General features: G+C 38.1%; 1 protein-coding gene across 8 annotated transcripts in view; it reads right to left on the minus strand.

Annotated features, from left to right (window-relative positions):
* The window catches only part of MCTP1 (multiple C2 and transmembrane domain containing 1), a 261,364-nt gene that overhangs the window by 114,192 nt on the left and 127,545 nt on the right, over window positions 1-19,627 (minus strand). For all 8 annotated transcript variants that reach the window (XR_007245065.1, XM_048503523.1, XM_048503522.1 and 5 more), the window contains one exon: window positions 16,612-16,705. Coding sequence is in view for 7 of the 8 variants with exons in the window: in XM_048503523.1 (XP_048359480.1) it covers window positions 16,612-16,705 (94 nt within the window). In the remaining variant the exon portion in view is untranslated. The remainder of the gene's footprint in view (window positions 1-16,611; window positions 16,706-19,627) is intronic.

Raw genomic sequence — 19,627 nt, forward strand, 5'->3', positions numbered from 1 at the left:
TTCTTAAAGAGCTCAAGCATGAAATTGCTGATCTTCTCACTTTAATATGCAACTTATCCCTGAAATCAGCATCCCTAAAGACTGGAAGATGGCCAATGTCACACCAATCTTTAAGAAAGGATCTAGGGGGGACCCGGGAAATTACAGGCCAGTCAGTTTGACATCTGTTCCTGGTAAATTAGTAGAATCTATCATTAAAGATAAAATTATTAAACATGTCAAAAAGCAAGACCTGCTGAGGAAGAGTCAGCATGGCTTTTGCAGAGGCAAATCCTGTCTTACAAACTTACTAGAGTTCTTTGAGGGTGTAAACAAGCATGTGGATAAGGGGGAACCAGTGGACATTGTCTACTTGGATTTCCAAAAGGCTTTTGACAAAGTTCCTCACCAGAGACTATTGAGAAAACTCAGCAATGAAGGAATGAGAGGGGAAGTCCTCCTATGAATTAAAAACTGGTTGAGAAACAGGAAGCAAAGGGTGGGTGTAAATGGGAAATTCTCGCAATGGAGAGATGTAAGGAATTGTGTCCCCCAAGGATTCGTTTTGGGACCAGTGCTCTTTAACCTATTCATAAATGACCTGGAAGTAGGGGGTGGATAGTGTGGTGGCCAAGTTTGCGGATGATACCAAATTATGTAGGGTGGTGAGAACCGCAGAGCATTGCGAAGAGCTCCAAGTGGACCTTGATAAATTAGGTGAGTGGGCTAAGAAATGGCAAATGAAGTTCAATGTAGCAAAATGTAAAGTGATGCACACAGGGGCAAAAAATCCAAACTTCACATACACACTACAGGAGTCAGTGCTATCAGGAAAGGGATTTGGGGATCTTAGTTGATAGTTCCATGGGAATGTCAACTCAATGCATGGCAGCTGTGAAAAAGGCAAACTCTATGCTGGGGATAATTAGGAAAGGAATTGAGAATAAAACTGCAAAGATTGTCATGCCCATATATAAAGCAGTGGTGCGACTGCACTTAGAGTACTGTGTTCAGTTCTGGTCGCCACATCTCAAAAAGGATATTGAAGAGATAGAAAAAGTGCAGAGAAGGGCAACAAGGATGATGGAAGGATTGGAGCACCTTCCTTATGAGGAGAGGCTGCAGCGTTTGGGACTCTTTAGTTTGGAGAGGAGGCGGCTGAAGGGGGATATGATTGAAGTCTATAAAATTATGCATGAGGTAGAAAATGTTGACAGAGAGAAATTTTTCTCTCTTTCTCACAGTACTAGAACCAGGGGGCATACATTGAAAATGCTGAGGGGAAGAATAAGGACTAATAAAAGGAAACACTTCTTCACGTAACGTGTGATTGGTGTTTGGAATATGCTGCCACAAAAGGTGGTGATGGCCTCTAACCTGGATAGCTTTAAAAGGGGCTTGGACAGATTTATGGAGGAGAAGTCGATTTATGGCTACCAATCTTGATCCTCTTTGATCTGAGATTGCAAATGCCTTAGCAGACCAGGTGCTCAGGAGCAGCAGCAGCAGAAGGCCATTGCTTTCACATCCTGTATGTGAGCTCCCAAAGGCACCTGTGAGTAGCAGAGTGCTAGACTAGATGGACTCTGGTCTGATCCAGCAGGCTCGTTCTTATGTTCTTAACTTATATAAGCATAGTCTCATGACCAAATTGAATATTGCCTAACTGTCCCCTTTGCATCTGCAAAACCCACCTCTAACTCAAGTAATTATCCAGAAAACATGTTCTAAACATTGACAAAATCAGTAATCTGGACCTTTGGGAAGTAAGACAAAAACACAGGCAAAGAATTCAAGAGCAGAGATGTAGAACAAACAGAATGAAAGAAAGATAGTTTTGAAGCAAGTTAAGTGATTGACCAGATGTGGGAAGCTGGGTATTTAAATAGAAGGGAGTGAACAATTATCTTTTGTGAATCTTTAGAATAGAGGGAATTGGGCCAACTTTTCAGACAAGAACAAAATGCTTGTAAGAAAGCAGTCTGCATTCAGAGAGTCTTTCTATGGCACATGACCACTTCTAGAGAGTATCTGGGACCCTACTGAAGCAACAATAAAACATGATAAAACTAATGCATATGAGCTTGTTCATCATTTGGGTCAAATATTTTGAAGCAGTGATTAGTGTCCAAGCCGAAAAATGTTCATAGTGCGTTTATTTGAAGGGGCCATACGGGTCATCTAGTGCAACCCCCTGCTCAATGCAGGGTCAACCTTGAACAGGGGTCCCAAACTTTCTGGCACATTCGGGCCACATTAAAATGCCCAACATCTAAAGAGGGCTATATCTTAAATCAAAATGTAATAAAATTATTAACCTTGGTCATGACAGACCTCTGCATGGTACAATACATCTCCATATTGTCTGAGAGAAGTGTGAAACTAATGAGAGGAAGGCCACGATACCTGATGCAGTTAACGCCGCATACAACAGCACACACCACAAGTTCCCACTACACAAAGCTTGATGAAAAAAATTGCATGGGAATACCATTTAATTTCAATATCTCTTAACTGATTCTTGCAATTACACCATTTCAATTTACCACCATATTACTTTCAGCATCAATTTGTGATGCTTATCAATCTATCTCAACTCAGACCAAGATTATCTATTGATTCACACCCAAAAATATGTTTTCTGCAGTTGTTTATGTATTTGAAACACCATTTTCTGTTGCAGATGTTTTCACACATTGTTTCAATATTATCCTTGAAAAAAATTAAAATGTGAGAAGTATAGTTTTAGACACCTAACTCTTCCCATCAAATCCACACATGAGTTGGGGATTTTCATTTCAACCATGGCAAAGAAGAAAGACAGAATGATTTCTGTTTGTGTGTATGTGTATGTAACTTTAAACTGAGAGCTGAGTTGGAGAGAGAAAGGGGGTAAGAAGGGGATGAGAAAGCAATATGATTGTGCATGGGGGAAGGCTGTGCTGGACTGGCAGAAAGTGTCAGGCCCCTTCCGCACAGCACAGGCAGAGAAGGTTGCAGTTGGGATAAAGCAACCCACTCTCCTGTTTTCCCATTTGCATGCCTCCGTGCAGGCAGGGAACAGAGCCCATGAAACCAATGCAGGTTGCGGGGGTGTTTTTGTCACCTCCATCCCTCCACTGCGTAGCTACATGTACACACTGGCATGGACCCCCACAGCCATGCTGCCATCCCTGGGACCCTGTGGGGCTATGCAGTGGAGAGGTGGGACCTCTACAAACACAGGGAAGTACAGCCGATTAAAACGCTTTCCTGCAGCCATTTGCTTGTGAGCAGCTGCAACATGATGTAAAAGAATTGCAGATAGTGTGATTCTTGAAAACATGGGGAACACAGGGTGGAACACGGGGTGGAACACAGGGTGGACTTGCGTTAGGAGTCAGATCTGTGTGAAGTTCCCGCCCCCCCATGGGTTTTATACCATTGTTAGCCCACATTTATTGGCCTGTGCAGAAGGGGCCTCAGAGAGAGAGAAACTGACAGGATTTCAGAGTGAAAGGATCGAGAGTGTCAAAACTCTAGTCAGAGTTAAAGCTCTATGTGAGCATAGAAGAATATGTCAGGGCTTCTGAGTGAAAATACCCAGTGTTGAGAGTATTAATCAGTGCGTTAGAGAGTATACAGAAAAAGTCAGAGCCTCAATAAATGGCAAAATAAAGACAGAGACAGAGAAAAGACAAAATAAAGACAGAGAGTCTGAGAGAACTATGAGAACAATGAGAGAGAAACTCTCAGAAAGTATCAAGGTGAATTTATGTTGAGTGAAGCCCTCAAGGTATTTGTTGCCTCAGTTTGATTTTATTTTGTAAATATTTTGCCTAAAACTTTGAAGTTACCTACCAGTTATAAATACTTACTTTAAGAAACATTGGAATCCCACTTTATTAGGACCACATAAGTCATCCACTTTGCTTTATAAGCTCATACACTCTATCAAAAGGAGATTAAGGGGGGGGGGGTGAATATATATTCCCAGTGGCAGCTACCACATGGGAAAGAATTAGGGGATCAAATATCAGTTGTCACTTATGTATTTATTTATAAAGAAAAAATAAAGAGTGGACATTGCTTTCGATGGGCTCAGGTAGAAGGGTCACCTGCCTCTTTATCACTAGCTTTCAGGAGTATTGGGCCATATGCACAGGCTAGGAAGAATTTTTTTAGAAACAGATTATGAATCTAACCTACCAGATGGCAGAGTTGCAATCCTAAATACATTGGATACTATGGTATATATTTCTTAATAAACACATTGCCTTAAGATTTAAAACTTCACATGCTAATATTTAAAAATTGGAGGCCCTCCCATAAAGGGCAGGTAGAGAGAAAGAGTGAGAGAGAGTGAATGGAAGTGCAGCCTTCCATCTGGAACAGGGAATATGCCATTAAGTTGGCTTCAAATTATATGCAGGGCGTGCATACACATCATTGCCTGCCAGCCAAGCCTCAACCTTGAGAAGCAAAATGGCAGCTGGGGGAAGGGGAACTTGGCTGGAGGAAGATGTGGGAAGTTTCACTAGTAAGAGTACTTCTTCCCCCGCAGCCCAAGGGGCCACTCACCAGCTCCTGCAATCACAGATGCATGAGAAGACTCCTAGCTGAAGTAAGTAGCTGAGAATCAGAAGAAAGCAAAACAAAATCAGGGCAGTCAGCTCTACTTGGAGGAGCCTTGATAGATACGCAAACCTTTGTAGCCTGTTTTTTCTGGCAAAAATACCAGCTCTTTTGCTATCCTATTCCTTTTCTGCGAAAGCAGGCCAGACCTCTCTTGTACCTTTCACACAACTGCTTTATCTTCCTTACATGCATGTAGCCTTCAAAATGGTAATGCATGGAAAGTGGGAATGAAAAAAACTGAGTGGTAAGGTACTTGAAAGGCCAAAATGCTAGTATGGAGGATAAGAGGGGCTGACAGAGGGAACCACGGAGACCAAAAGAAACAATTTTGCAACTATGTTTTTTGCAAGAAAGGAACAGCAGTAGGTGGTGTCTCTTCAGGCAGGAAGAACAGTGTACAACTGAGGAAAAATGCCTTGAAGGTGATAGTAGCAAACAAGCAGGTTGGAGGGCTGCACATAAAAATCTAGTCTAAAGTATCCCTGACAACTGTTTGTCCAGTTGCCGCTTGAAGATTGCCAGTGAGAGAACACCACCTCCTTAGGCAGACAATTCCACTGTTGAACAATTCCAGCTGCAAAAAAAAAAATCTAATATTCAGTCAGTACCCTTTCATCCATAATTTATTGCAAGTCATATCCTCTGTTACCCTTCTCTGACAGCCTTTCAAATAGTCAAAGAAGAAGAAGAGTAGGTTTTTACATCCTCTTTTCTCCACCTTTAGGTGTCTCAAAGCAACTTTCAACCAACATTCCCTTTTCTTCTTCTCCCCACACAGTCACCTTGTGAGGTAGGTGGGGCTGAGAGAGTTCTAAGAGAACTGTGGCTGACCCAAGGTCACCTACCAGGCTTTATGTCGAGAAGTGGGGAATCAAACCAGGTCCTCCTGATTAAAGTCTACCACTCTTAACATGTCCCCCTCAATCTCCTATTTTCCAGACTGAACATTCCCAATTCACTTTGCCTTTCCTCTCAGAACTTGGTCTCCAGGCTCCCGATCATCATCTTTGCTCTCCTCTGTACCTGCTACATTTTGTCCACATCCTTTTTGAAGTATGACCTCCAGAACTGCATACAGTGCTCCAGATGTTGCCTGACCAATGAGGTGGACTATGACATTTTACAATTTGGATGTTATACCTCTTTTGATACATCCCAACACTGTATTAGGCTGATTTGTCACTGCATTACACAGGCTGCTCATATGGAGCTTACAGTCCATCTGTAACCCAAGATTTTGTACACACAGTGCTACCCTGAAGTGTGTCCTCCATCCAATATATGTACTTCTCGTTTCCCTGACTCACTCATTACTATCCCATGTGATGTTATGTTTGATAGGGTGCCAAGTGCATTTTTATGTATTTTAACTAAGTGTATTTTTTAACTGTTAGCCACCCTGAGCTGACAACACTCAGGAGAGGGCAAGATATAAGTCTCATAAAATAAAAATTTAAAAAATCAATTAAAATCGTTACCCAGATGTGGAACTCTGCACTTATCCTTGATGAATTGCAGTTTGTTCACATTCACCCACTTCCACAGTCATTTAGATCTTGCCGAAATTGTTAGCAATTTTGTTGATCCAGGAAAAAGGGGCAGGGAGAGAAGAGGCATTCATATATTTATTTCTAGGCAAAAAATAACAGTTCACATTTTAAGTCTTTTCTAGTTGACCAACTTTTCTCCAACAATACTGCTGCGAGATGTGGAATGCTGCACTTGTGTGAACAAGTGCAACAATTTACTACTCTGTTTCAACTAAGCTTTTTTGAAAAAAAATACACATGTAGTAAGAATCTAGGTAGTCCTTAAAGGATCAATCACAAACATCTTGTCTGTTTTAAGATGTTATGATGTTGTACTAGTTGCTTTTATAGTGTTTTAGGATTATTTATTGTAGTTTTACTTGAGGATTGTTTTATGCTGTTGTATTGCCGTCCTGAGCCCCTCGGGGATGGGCGGGGTAAAAATTCAATAAATAAATAAAATAAACATACCTTGCCAGTCCCAGTTTTTAAACAAGATTGTACCTTTGTTAGTTGTCCACGTTCAGATATGTACCACTAGTTTCAATGATACAAGAGATAAAGTACTAATTGCTTTCGACAATATAATCGAACACCACAAGAATGTGCACCTAATAAATGTTTTTCAAGGCAATGAAGTGAAAAAAATGTTTCACCAACCCAGTTAAAAGGGAAGAAGCAAAATGATTATTCAGTGGTAGACACAAAGTTGCCATTTTAAAAAATCTTTAAGCAAAGAGGCAGAACTTGGGAACTTGGGTTTTTGCTAGGTATAATGACTCAGATGGAGGTTTCCCCTTGCTTGCAAAAGGTGCATTACTCAGAGACCGATTCATGTATTTGCAAACTCAGTGTTTAACTTAATACTTTCTGAGTGTTTCTTCCTACCAATTCTCTATCAATATCTTTGCCACCTGCAGATAACCAGATTTATCACCTAAGATGACCTTTGGCCATCTTTTCTGCTGGTTCTCTGACCTAGCAGACAACAGGAAAGATGTTCAAGGGTTATCTTGAGTGATAACCATGTCATTTTAGTGAGACTTTCACCTGGGGTTAATAGTAGTTTGCAGCTCTGAAATAGTTTAGGAAGCTGTTAAGGGATGGTATGAAGAAAAATAAAATGTACAATGCATTCATGTGATGGAGTTGTCTAGGAATTTTACATGTGTTCATGATTACAACATTTTTCAAGCTGCATTTCCCCTGGCCTTCAATGTAACAGTACAAGCATCAAGGATAATGGATCTAAGTACTGTAAGTCTTCAAACAAATTAGAATCTTTAATCCATGGAAATCCCACACCCTGTACAATTAAAACTATTGGGTAAAACTCCAAATGTATTTCCAATATGGACAAAAACTGTTAATCATGCTGTTCTAATTCATTTCATGCATCTCTCATTTGCCTTTTAGCTAATATTTATCATAATTCTGCGAGAAATTAGAAGCCTAAGATACTCTAGATAAATGGCTCAATTAATTGTACAGGGGTAGCCCTCTTTGAGCTGAACCAGAGCTGTGAGCTCTTTATTAAAAGCACTATTCTATAGTCCATAACCTTGTTCCTTGACTCCTCTCTAGTTTCCAATTTAAACAAGTCCCCGTGCGGCCTGTTCTAAAGGGCTTTGTCTCCCTGTCATTGTTAAGAGAGCCGAGGCATCCTGGAAGTGTGAAATCAGACCTCATGAGCTGAACGGTTCCCCAGGGAACGCTGGACTGCACAGAAGGTCAAAGTCATGGGCTGGACCATCTGAAAGCGTCCTGATCGCCAGTCTGTGATGCAGCAAGCAGAGGAAAGTATATGTGTTTGTGTCTGAGTGTGTGAGAGAAAGAGAGAGAGAGGGGACTATAATTGAACACATCTTAATTAAAACCCACAGACAGCACAAATAAACTGTTTTCTAGTCAGCCTGTCAAATGCAACAGAGTTAACTCTGCTAATGAGTCTTGGTTCATATTAAGAAATAGCAAAAATAAAGTTCCCTTTGCAGCAGATAAAAAAATACATATTTTCCAATGATTTAATTTCTTTAAAAATATGCCATCATATTATTTACAAAAACACTGTGCAAATACCTAATATAAAATGGTAGATATCATATTAAACAATCTGATTTTTACACTAGACTTTTCAAATTTCAAAATCATAAGTGCAGCAGCAGAATGTTTCATATATGTTATTTTTCTTTACAGAAATCTATTTTAAATGTTTTAAGGGTCTGAGATGCATCACTGAAAAGGGTATTATTAAACCCTCTTAAATTGTAAAACCATATAGAATTACTTTTTTATTCTGTATCACAAATAATTGTCTCTATTTAAATAGGCATACTTGCATTGCTTTTTACCAGATGTTCTTTAGCTGGCAGCCTCCATTCAGAAGCTATGCCTTTTTCTAGAGGAATAACAGACCATTCTCAAGAAGAAAAGGGCTAAAGCTTTTTTCCCTTTTCGTTCCCATCCCCCCCTTTTTTGCTAACTACACGGCAAATTGTAGGAAGCCATGTTGGTCCATTCCAAAACAGTCCAAAAGCAGCAATACCTTAATATATTTATTACCACCAACTAATACACTCAAACTAATGAGCAAGCTTTCAAGAGTCTCATATATGATGTTTCAGTTCAGGGATCCCCAATATAGTGCCCACTGATACCATCCCTGGTGCATGCCAAATGATTTTAGAAAGTCAATAGGGTTAGGTGGAGCTTTTGCCCAGTGGGGCTTCTGAAGGGCAGTACAGAACTTTAACATCATTGCTTTGGATGTAGCTGTCACCACAGCACAAGGATCTTCATTGTGTGACAGAAGATAAGCTGTGCAAATGCAAGAAGATATTTTAAAACATGTTCCTTTGAAAAAGCACTCTATTTAAACATACATTTGGCCTGAAATGTGGAAGAGTTACTGTTAGAGTTATGCATAACGTCACTCTCTGAAATTTTGTGTTGGCTCTGCCTCCTGCAGCATACGCAGGTGGGGTCTTCCTCCCCTTAAGGAGGAATGGAGGGCCAAAGTCTGGCATAAGAGCAAGATCCTGCTCCCTACACAATGGATACCCCTCAGAGAGTTCTGGAATTCATCTTGTGTGTCAAGCAGGGGCAGAAAGGACATTGGCTGTTGAACTTTTCCTAAAGATGTGCCTAGCTGGAAAATGGGGCTAGCTATTCTCCATTTGTCACCCTAATGTGATTTAATCAGAGCTCTGAGCAGACCGTTACTTACAATATCTGCACCCATCCCAGCAATCAATCCCCAGGCATTCTCTAGAGTCTAGGATCTTAACAATTCATCAAGCCTCTCCTATCTTTTTAGTGGGAAAAGTAATCCATTCTTTGTCTCTGACTTTCCAGCTACCTTACCTCCTACTGCCCTAGGACCCACTATAAATATTAGTCCTTTGGCCATTTGTATGGGGTGTGGGTCTTCATTTTGTGCATGCAACTCCACTTGCGTGTGGTTCTTCCTTTTGTTCCTGGAAACGCTGGTCGTTTTCCTCTTTAGAACAGCTCTCTCTGGACCAGGGGTAGGGAACCTGTGGCTCTCCAGATGTTCAGGAACTACAATTCCCATCAGCCTCTGTCAGCATGGCCAATTGGCCATGCTGGTAGGGGCTGATGGGAATTGTAGTTCCTGAACATCTGGAGAGCCGCAGGTTCCCTACCCCTGCTCTGGACGTTCCTTTTATTACCCATCCCTGAAATGCTTCTAACTTCCTCCCTTCTCTCTTATCGCCTTGTGTGTATATGTTCATTGCTTTAGATATGTTTCTTGCTTTTATTATTTTATTTTTTAATAAAGCCGATTTTAATTATGCAATTGCCTGCTCATTTGAGAGTTTGCACTCAGGACTATCCTAGTAAACATAGGTTATAGATCCCTGTCTTGCTTCTTGGCTCCAGCTCATTCCTCCCAACTAAAGTGGAGACTGCCAACTAACAGTAGCAGACATTTTGTGGTTGTGTTCACCACTTGTGTCAGAATTACAAACATGCCAGCAATCTCAAAAATATTGGGGACCACTGTTTCAGTCACAAAAAAAGGTATTACCTGTGGTATAGTGGTTAGAGGGTTTAAATAGAATCTAGGAGACCCTGGTTCAAATTCCCACTCTGTCATGAAAACTTGGGCTAATCCCCACTCACCCTAACCTACCTCACAGGGTTGTTGTAAATACAAAGGAAGGGAGAATCATGTAAACTATCCTGGGTCCCCATTAGAAAGAAAAGGTGAGTATAAATTAAGTAAATAAAATAATAATAGTCTCCAGTGCTAAAGCACCCTGAATTATTATGATTAATGATTATAGTGAAAATTGAGATATCTGATGAAACTATGAGATTTGTCAGTTTCCTATTATTTATCCAACACACATTTCCCAATTTATATTGCTGTCTTTAGTAAGCAAATATTATGGAGCAAAATATTTAATGTACAAGGTCAAAGGCTGTTACAATTAAGACATACAGGGCGACATACGTAACTGTAGCAAAAAGCAAGAACATAATAAAGTTAAAAACTCTCAAAATGCAATTAAAAACACACAAACACTTTCACAATATACAATTAAAATAGTTTAGCCTTTATACACAGCTTTGACCCATATTTTCTTGGCTGCCAAGGCAAATTATGCCACTCTATAAGAAATATACCCATCTGAATTAGAAAGAAGGAATTTTTTTTTCTCCGTATTGCTTTACTTATTCCACTCTCCATTTTTAAATATCTCTCATTGTGGAAAGGTTGGACAATGTGTTCATTACTAATAAAGTCAAAACTCAGGGCCCAAAGACAGTGCACATATTCTTCATACCACAAAATGTAAAAAATCCCAAATTGCTTTTTCATTCTTCATACCACAAAATGTTGACTACATTTCCCACACTCCTCTGTTTCCTTGACGTTCTTATAACAGGGGTCAGTCAAATTACCTGGCCAGGTTCTTCCTTAGTCATGGATTAAAGTTACTGCATCATTTTACAATGTTGCAGTTACCAGATGAACAATACGAAAGGTAGCGGACAGATTCAGCATCTGCTGGTCCATAACTTCTTCATACTACAAAATGTAAAAAATCCCAAATTGCTTTTTCAAATCATCATGAAATGGGCAGATAATCATGATATTTGAAGAAAAGTTATATTGGTGCCTTTTTATTGCTAGCTTTCATGGCTTTTAGGACATCATACAACCATATTTATAAATCCACCTGCATAACACCTTGACTGCCAAAAATAGTTTGATTTTTCGAACCCCACTTATTTTTATTTGGCAAAAAATGTCTGTGAGGCTACAGTTACAACAACATCCTACTTTCACCAAGAACTGATTACTTTTAGTGAAATGCTGGAAACCTGCTAACTGCCATAAAATTGTGGCAAGAATCACAACTGTTCAATGGGACTTTGGGAGGTCAGTCACTTGCACAGCAGTTCTGTGTGCCTGCATTGTAGATGGAATTTGATGAATGAAATACCCACTTGCAACAGCATCAGTATCTTGATATGGAGTTCTATATACCTCTGTGTGTAGAGCAAATGAACAGGTCATTAACATATCTGGTCTTTCTCAAATGTTTTATTCAGCACTAGGTAGAAGTGCTCAAAGCATCACAATCCTTTCACAGACTTATATTGCTTCCTTCTGTTTTGTATCATAAGAACACTCAACTTTCAGAAAAAAATTACTGTATATAAAGAATTTTACAACCAAGTGTGATATGGTCTGTTAATTGTATAAGAAAAGGGCAATTACATAGAGCAGAAACATTAGAGAACAACAAATAAGTTACTACAGCCAGCTCCTGGCAAAACATACTTCGGAAATGGAATCTTATTTCAAATATACACTTCCTCTCCCTTGGCCATCCTTTCCATTCCTGGAGGTAACCATGGCTTTGCATTACATATGTGCCAAGACAAACTGGGTTCCTCATAACCGTGACTTTTAAGACTTTTAACAACTCTGCTTACTATATCTGGTTTACAAGGTAATCGGAGAGTGTCTCAGTAGATACCGTTTTTTTCTGGACAGGAGAAGGAACTATGCATTCACAGGCTGGCTCCCACTTTGTAAATGATGATTATCTGTGTTCCACCCTGAATTCAGAACTAAGAACCTCAATTTTTCACAGAACTTAAATTGGATTATTGAGCATATAGGAATGAAACAGAACTTCCTTTTATTCTGTCCTTACTGACTATACTTACAAATGAAAAAAAAATTAAATATTCCATATACTTCAAGAGCAAGCAATCCTTAAACCTTTGACATACACTTGTTAACTTTGTGAAGCCTCTCTGCAAGGTTGCAAAACTCTGCAACCTGATGAAGCTTTCAATTTAGCCATGTAGTTGTGCTCAGTCCACTAGTATATCTAGCAATCAAACGTTATAGCCGTGGTGACGAACCTGTGGCACTCCAGATGTTCATGGACTACAATTCCCATCAGCCCCTGCCAGCATGGCCAATTGGGCTGATGGGAATTGTAGTTCATGAACACCTGGAGTGCCATAGGTTCGCCACCACTGCGCTATAGTTAGCCTCCATAACTAATCTTCTTAAAAATGGTAGTAACACTACCCTGTTGAGACCAAAAGAAAAAGTGCCTCAGACTTTCACGATTTTACAAGATGGAGTCGCCCACTGTCATAGCATTTAGAATGAATGAGGCCATGTGTTTTATGGAAAGAAGAACGATTCATTAAAAAATAATTTACCTTTTAGCTTATTTGCTGAACAGACTCAATAATTCTTTATTTAAATACAGTTATAATAATTAATGGTATTATAAACTCTTAATATTTGATAACCCAAAAGTTCTTTTTAACCTTAATAAGAAAGATCAAAACTTCAAACAATAAAAGAAAATCTGTTGATCTCTCAGTGACAAAATATTTTGGGTCTCTAAAGAATGTCCCATAAACTAATGAATTTGTACTAATATTATTACTTTTCATTTTTAGAAATTTAATACAAGACAATAATCCAATCTAAAGGAAAACGAGCACAAATGGGTAATTTGCCATTGCACCATTTTATTCCTAGGTATATTAGAATACAAAAATGAAATACTCATGGAAATCTTTTAAATATCTAATACTATTTTATAAGTTATTGCAGACCAGCATTTAATTTTGTATATGTACACAGTACTTTATACCTATAAATATTGATTAATATAGGCAGGTTAATGTGTATTGGACTACTTAAAAATACCGCAAGATGAAGCATTGAAATTATGTCATACTCCAACATTTGGAGGTACAAACATTTAAGTGAGAATTGAAACTGAATAATTTATGATCAGTTTTTTCTTAGTATTATTACAGCCTGAACTTGGAAACAAACAATTCTAACAGCTTCTATCTCATTATTATCAACCATTAAAAAGCATAATGGTGTATAGACAATCTATGGAATATACAGAAAAAGCAGAAATACAAAAAAGGAAAGCAAAAGGATAAAAATGCTTCATTTTGTAATAAAACTATTTTTGTCAATTTCTTGTGAATATTTTGGGTAAAGCACGAGTATCACTCTTCAAAGAAAGTAGTTTCTGTGTGTACCTTCAAAAGTAAGGTTTCTGTATGTTTATAAATGACAGAAATATTCTTCCAAAATTTTTGCAACCAGCACAGGTGATTTGTTGCTCAGGAAAAGCCCAGAACTGAACAAGGTCAGAATGAATTATTCCGTTGCCCCATTAATAACCATCTCTCTCTTCCTCTCTCTGTTCAGACCACATTGGATTATAAGGTCAAAGGAATCTTTAGACATTTCTCTCTCACATGGCAGAGAAGATATGGAATTTTGTATGCCTTGCAAACATGTTTTTAGTTTTCAGAAATAAAAAAAAAATAGTTCCTTTCTGAAGCAAATGTGATATTTATTAAGCTTGTCTTGGAGTCATTAGGAAAATATTACCTTATTCGGAAAGGCAGATTGTACTTATGTGCCAAAGGAAGAACCACACAACATAATTTAAATATGTTTTACTTGGTAAAACAGTAAACAAGTAATAGTATTACTCTCAAGGAAGTATGCCCAGAAATGTAGTTCAAATCAGATATTTTACACTGCAAACCTAAGCAGAATTATATTCTACTAAATCCAAGGGCTTAGAAAGGTGTAGCTCTGCTTAGAATTGCGGTATTAATATCTTTAGATTTTATATACTTGTCTTGGATCTTCTCACAAAAGAGGTGTGCTGTCTCAAAATCTGTCATTTTATTCACCATGTATGAATGGCAGAATTAAGAGTAGGATGCATATTATATACTGCAACACAGAATTGGCAGCCTGACTGGTCAAAAAGATTTCATCAATTGACCTTATAGTCTCAGATATTTCTGAAGCACTAACTTCATTAGGTCAAACTATATTACACGTTGATCAATGGAGAATGCTAATTACCAACATGGATTAGCTATTATGGTGAAACAACATAAACTTCTAAAAAATAATGAACTATAACCTCTTACAACAGCATTCACTATTTTGATAAATGTGAGTGATTTACCAAGCAGTTTTTCTCTTTCTCTTATCATGGAGTACCAAAGTCAGTCCACAGTTATAAAACTTTTCAAGATATTAATACAGAAATAAAGTGAACTAAAAACAGTAACTAAAAACAGAAGTTATTTCTCAAACTCATTTTGCTAAGTAGCAAGAGGCCAATTCTTTCCATAATTATTAGGGGATGTCAATATTCAGCTGGGTCTCGGAATCTTCCCAGAATTACAACTGATCTCCAGACCACAAAAGATCAGTTTTCCTGGAGCACATGGCAACTTGGAATGAGAGACTGTATGGAATTATATACCCACACAGCTTCCTCCCCTTCCCAAACTCCACAAACACCATTCCTAAATTCCCAAGAAATTCCCAAGGTGAGGTTAGAAATCCTAGTAGTTATACTAGAATGAGTGGTTCTCAACCTGGGGGTCGGGACCCCTTTGGGGGGGTGTCGAACGACCCTTTCACAGGGGTAACCTAAGACTCTCTGCATCAGTGTTCTCCATCTCTAAAATGGATAAATGTTAGGATTGGTGGTCACCACAATATGAGGAACTGTATTAAAGGGTCTCGGCATTTGGAAAATAGAGAACCACTGTACTAGATGGTCAACGTAAAAAAAGTGCCTCTACCTGCTGCACTCCACACCCTGTCCTCACTAGCAAATGACACCATAATGAAATAAAAAGGTAAGGTTTCACTTAAAAAGTGGTATGTTAGGCTTCCTGGAATATTTGAGTGTTTTAGACCATATTGGCCAATAGACTAGAAGTCTAATCCTCATGCAAACACATTATGAGATTCTAGGAACCATAAGCAACAGGAGCTTGAGGCTGCAAGTGTTCTCTCTTTATGTTTCCCCCACTTGCCTTCTGAAACCTCCCAAAGGTTTCCATGGAGAAAGAATACCACAATTTAGAGAGCTGAAGTCAAAGAGATATTGGGTAAAACTGCCCTCATTTCTCTCTTGGGTCAACAGATCAGCTACTGGCAGAAAAGGAAGTTGTGGGATATTTAATCTTTTCCCTCCTGCTTAGTACAGACCAGGCACCAAAGGGTGTTTGTGTCTCATTTGACTCCAAGCATCCACTTTTTGGAGGCGTCAAGAACTGCTGGAGGAAGGGGGAGGCCAGAAAGATCAGTATTTACAAGCATCTTGTGTTCCAACTGATGGTATCTTGCTGTACACAGAAAACCAGCATGTTCATTCAGAGCCAGCATAGTATAGTGGTTAAGAAAGGTGGACTCCAATCTGGAGACCCAGGTTTGATTCACGTGCTGAGTGATCTTGGCCCACAGTTTTCTCAGAACTCTCTCAGACCAGGCAAAGGCAAGTAATGGCAAACCACCTCAGAATGTCTCTTGCCTGAAAACCCTATGGAATCGCCATAAATCTGCTGTGACTTAATGACACAAATACACATGACCCAGATTAGAAGAGTGAACCCAATAGTTCCACCTTTATACACACAAATTCCTATAGTAGGAACTCAGACTAGGTATTCACCTGAACTATGGATGACCACTTACACACTGAGAAATCAAGCAACTTTTTAGTACTTCTTGATACTCTGCTTAGTTTGTCTGTTCAGAAATATCTGTGTGCAACATCTTTTATAAATCAGTGTTTAATGATGAAATCCTAAAATGAATGCTGTGTTAATTTTTCTCAGTATGGCGATATAAACCATGTTGTTGATAACATTAAATAATAATAATAAGTACTATATAATATACCTACAGTACTTATGTACATATATTCCTATCTGAATATTTGGGAGACAAAGATTTGTTTGTAAAGGAGCCAAAATGAAAAAAAGAAAACTGAGTTCACCAGAACAAACAAAAAGAAACCCTAGCAAACCTAACATTTATACCTTGTGTGTACTGCTGATTTTGTGAACGGCTATAAAACCAGATCTGCTTCAGCAATGTGTCTAAAACCACAGAAATTGAAAGACTTCTTGCCTGTTACATCAGCTGCCATCAAACCTTCTGCTCTGATGACCTTCACCTGGAGAAATCCCACATCCTTCATATTATGAAACATCCTCACTAGGCTCTAGAACACACACAAAAGTATAAGCATTAGATGGAATTTACAAAGGAAGGGGAAAACAGGCACAAATGATTGTTTTCCTATTTATATTTTATAGTAATTTGTTTCATTTTTCTTCACTGGCATTTGTCTTGGAACCAAGCATTGCATCTTTTCAGTACAGCCACATCTCCATTCAAATGTAGGAAAAAATCTCTTTCTGTTTCCTATTATTCGATTTTAATGGTTCTAAATCATAACTCATCTTTAGAATCTTGTGTTTTTGGTGCACTATTTATTTCAGATATCTCACAATTTACTTGAAATGGACAAATAGTATACAAAAGAGATACTGAAAAGTAATGCCAAAGTCATAATGCATCAAAAGATATTTCTACATACTTGCAGAACTACTCTGCATTCCAGGTCCTGAGATGTACTTTTGAAGCTCAAGCTTCAATTTCAGAGAGGTAATGAAAGGATCTTAAAACTACAGTAACTTCTATTTCCACACAAGCTTTTCTAGAAAGTAGAATTATTTGCAAGTCCTTTCTGTTAACTTGCCAAAAAATGACTATTTCTCCAATGTGTCTTGAACTTACTCATATTAAATTTGTATGAAACTGTATATACTATGTATGACAATATAGACAACTAAATATTTTTATAAGTAAAATATGGCCCTTTTAAAAAATCACAGGTATTTAACAAAAAAAGTAAAAATGAAGGACTTCTAAAACATTGCACACTGTGAGACTAATTATCAAAACAAAATAGGATTTTAATAAGTACTATTGTTCTTTCTACTTGGCTGCTGCTTGATGGACAATCATTAAGTGTATATTGCTTAAAAATGGAATATTTTATGCTTGAAACGTCAAATATTAAAGCCTTATACAAACATTTTTACCAATAAGAGTCAGACACAAAGCCCACAGTATAAATCCCATAAGACGGCTTATTGTGTACAAAGAAGGTCTGACCTTGGCATACTGAGCTGAGGCAATGCAGTTATATGGCACATCAGTTTTCACATATAAATCTATTTATATCTTTCCCAAAAACACATAACATTCGTTATGAACATAATTAAATTATATTTAACCACACGGTAAAAAAACCATAATAAAACATTTTTCACACTTCTTACACGACTGCAAAATACCTGGATCTGTAAGTTACATTATAGATGCTATCAAAATCCATATGCTTGTCAGTAGTGCTTCAATCCACAATATCTGGTAGTTTTTTTGTTAAAGCTAGTGTCTTAATTTTCCAAGGCAAAGCAAAGACGAATATAGAAGCCAGGAATGTAGGGTGGATATATTAAAGGTTAGCTCTCTGATAGTTTTTAAACTACATTTAGCACATTTTTTCTGTATGATAAAACAAAATAACAAAACAATTTTTTTCTACATACAAGAACATTCATGCCCTCTCCACAAAAGCAAAAAAAAAAATTGCGGTATTTCACTCAATACTATTTGTCCTGACTCTATGGGGTAATTATAGTTTGAACTTTTAGATTCAACTAGTCAGCTGATTTAGAGCAATTTATTGCACACTCTGACAAACCAGGCCAGTGACATAATGTAGAATATTATTGTAGGATTCTGTGAAAAGCAAATGAGTTTAATATATTACTTTAGACATACAACTTAAAGTAATGATTTATCAGATGATTGTCAGCCTTCTTATTTATGATTATTGTTGGAGGCCTCAAATACTGGATGGTATCTGAGGCCTGAAATTTCCATAGCAGAGAAATCTATGATTTGCTGTGAATCCTTTCAGCCCTCAATAGATGGGAAAAGATTGAAATGCTCTGGAGATGAGTCCTCTTTATTTTTTTAATGAAAGGCTGTATAATATATTTTCTGTATGGCTGCAGCAGCTGTCAGGGAGAGCATCTCAGTTCAGCTCTATTATGGGAGAACCAATACCCCATCCTATGGCATTGAGATACACTGAGGGGCCAGTACTGATTGACAGCTTGTCACCATGACGTCTTATTCCATCTCTGTTATGGAGAAAATTAATGTCACACCACCAGCCTTATGACTCGCTGTCATCTTAGAACTGCTCACCTTTTATCAATGCTCTAAATAACATTTCAAGCCCATCGTCTCACGGTGGACAATCCGGTCAAGGGACATTAAATCGGATGACTGTGAAATGTCATAATAAAAATGGAATGCTAACAACTTCTTCACTAAACTAGCTTCTCTGGTTTTTAAACTGTGACAAGGGGGAGCACAAGTTCAGCATACCCCTTCTGAAAAGGTCATGCAATCTCTCTCTTGGTCTGCTACCCATTATGGCCTTCCTGCCCCCCACCCCAAAAGGAATTAATCTGTTCATACTATAGTGATAAAATAATGGTTCAAACAGTAATGCCTGTTTAATTTGTAGGGTTCTGATATTCAGCTACAAATGGTTAAATGACAGTAATAGAGTCATTTTCCAGGGCTATTTGATCTGATAGCAAGGTCAGCTCTCATTTACTGTTTTCTGTCTCAAGAGAGGTGCAAAATACATATTTTAAATGGAACAGGCTGTATAGGAAATCTTTAAAATAAAATTTTATAGAATAAAGCTGATGAATGTTATAATGTATCTTGCCAGTTGCATAATATTAGTTTATGTTCTATCAAGGACAGGCGAACAAATACTGAAAAGGAAACAAGCAGTAATGTATAGCAGTTACAAATGTTTCACAAATATTGTGTTCAAGTTCTTTGTCTTCTCTTACCACTGCTGTGCATGAATCACGTTGGGGACAAAGTAATCTAGTTCGTAGGCAAGCATTAAAATGTCTGAAATAACCATACTGATAAATGCTATCATTTCTTCACATGTCAGACTTTTTTTCCTTTTTTTAATGGGCTCTCCTGTTTTTTGGAGCAGCGTGGCCTACAATAATAGCATCACTTTTGGGGAGAAAAG

This window comes from Sphaerodactylus townsendi, linkage group LG07, assembly GCF_021028975.2.
Source record: "Sphaerodactylus townsendi isolate TG3544 linkage group LG07, MPM_Stown_v2.3, whole genome shotgun sequence".
Taxonomy (NCBI): domain Eukaryota; kingdom Metazoa; phylum Chordata; class Lepidosauria; order Squamata; family Sphaerodactylidae; genus Sphaerodactylus; species Sphaerodactylus townsendi.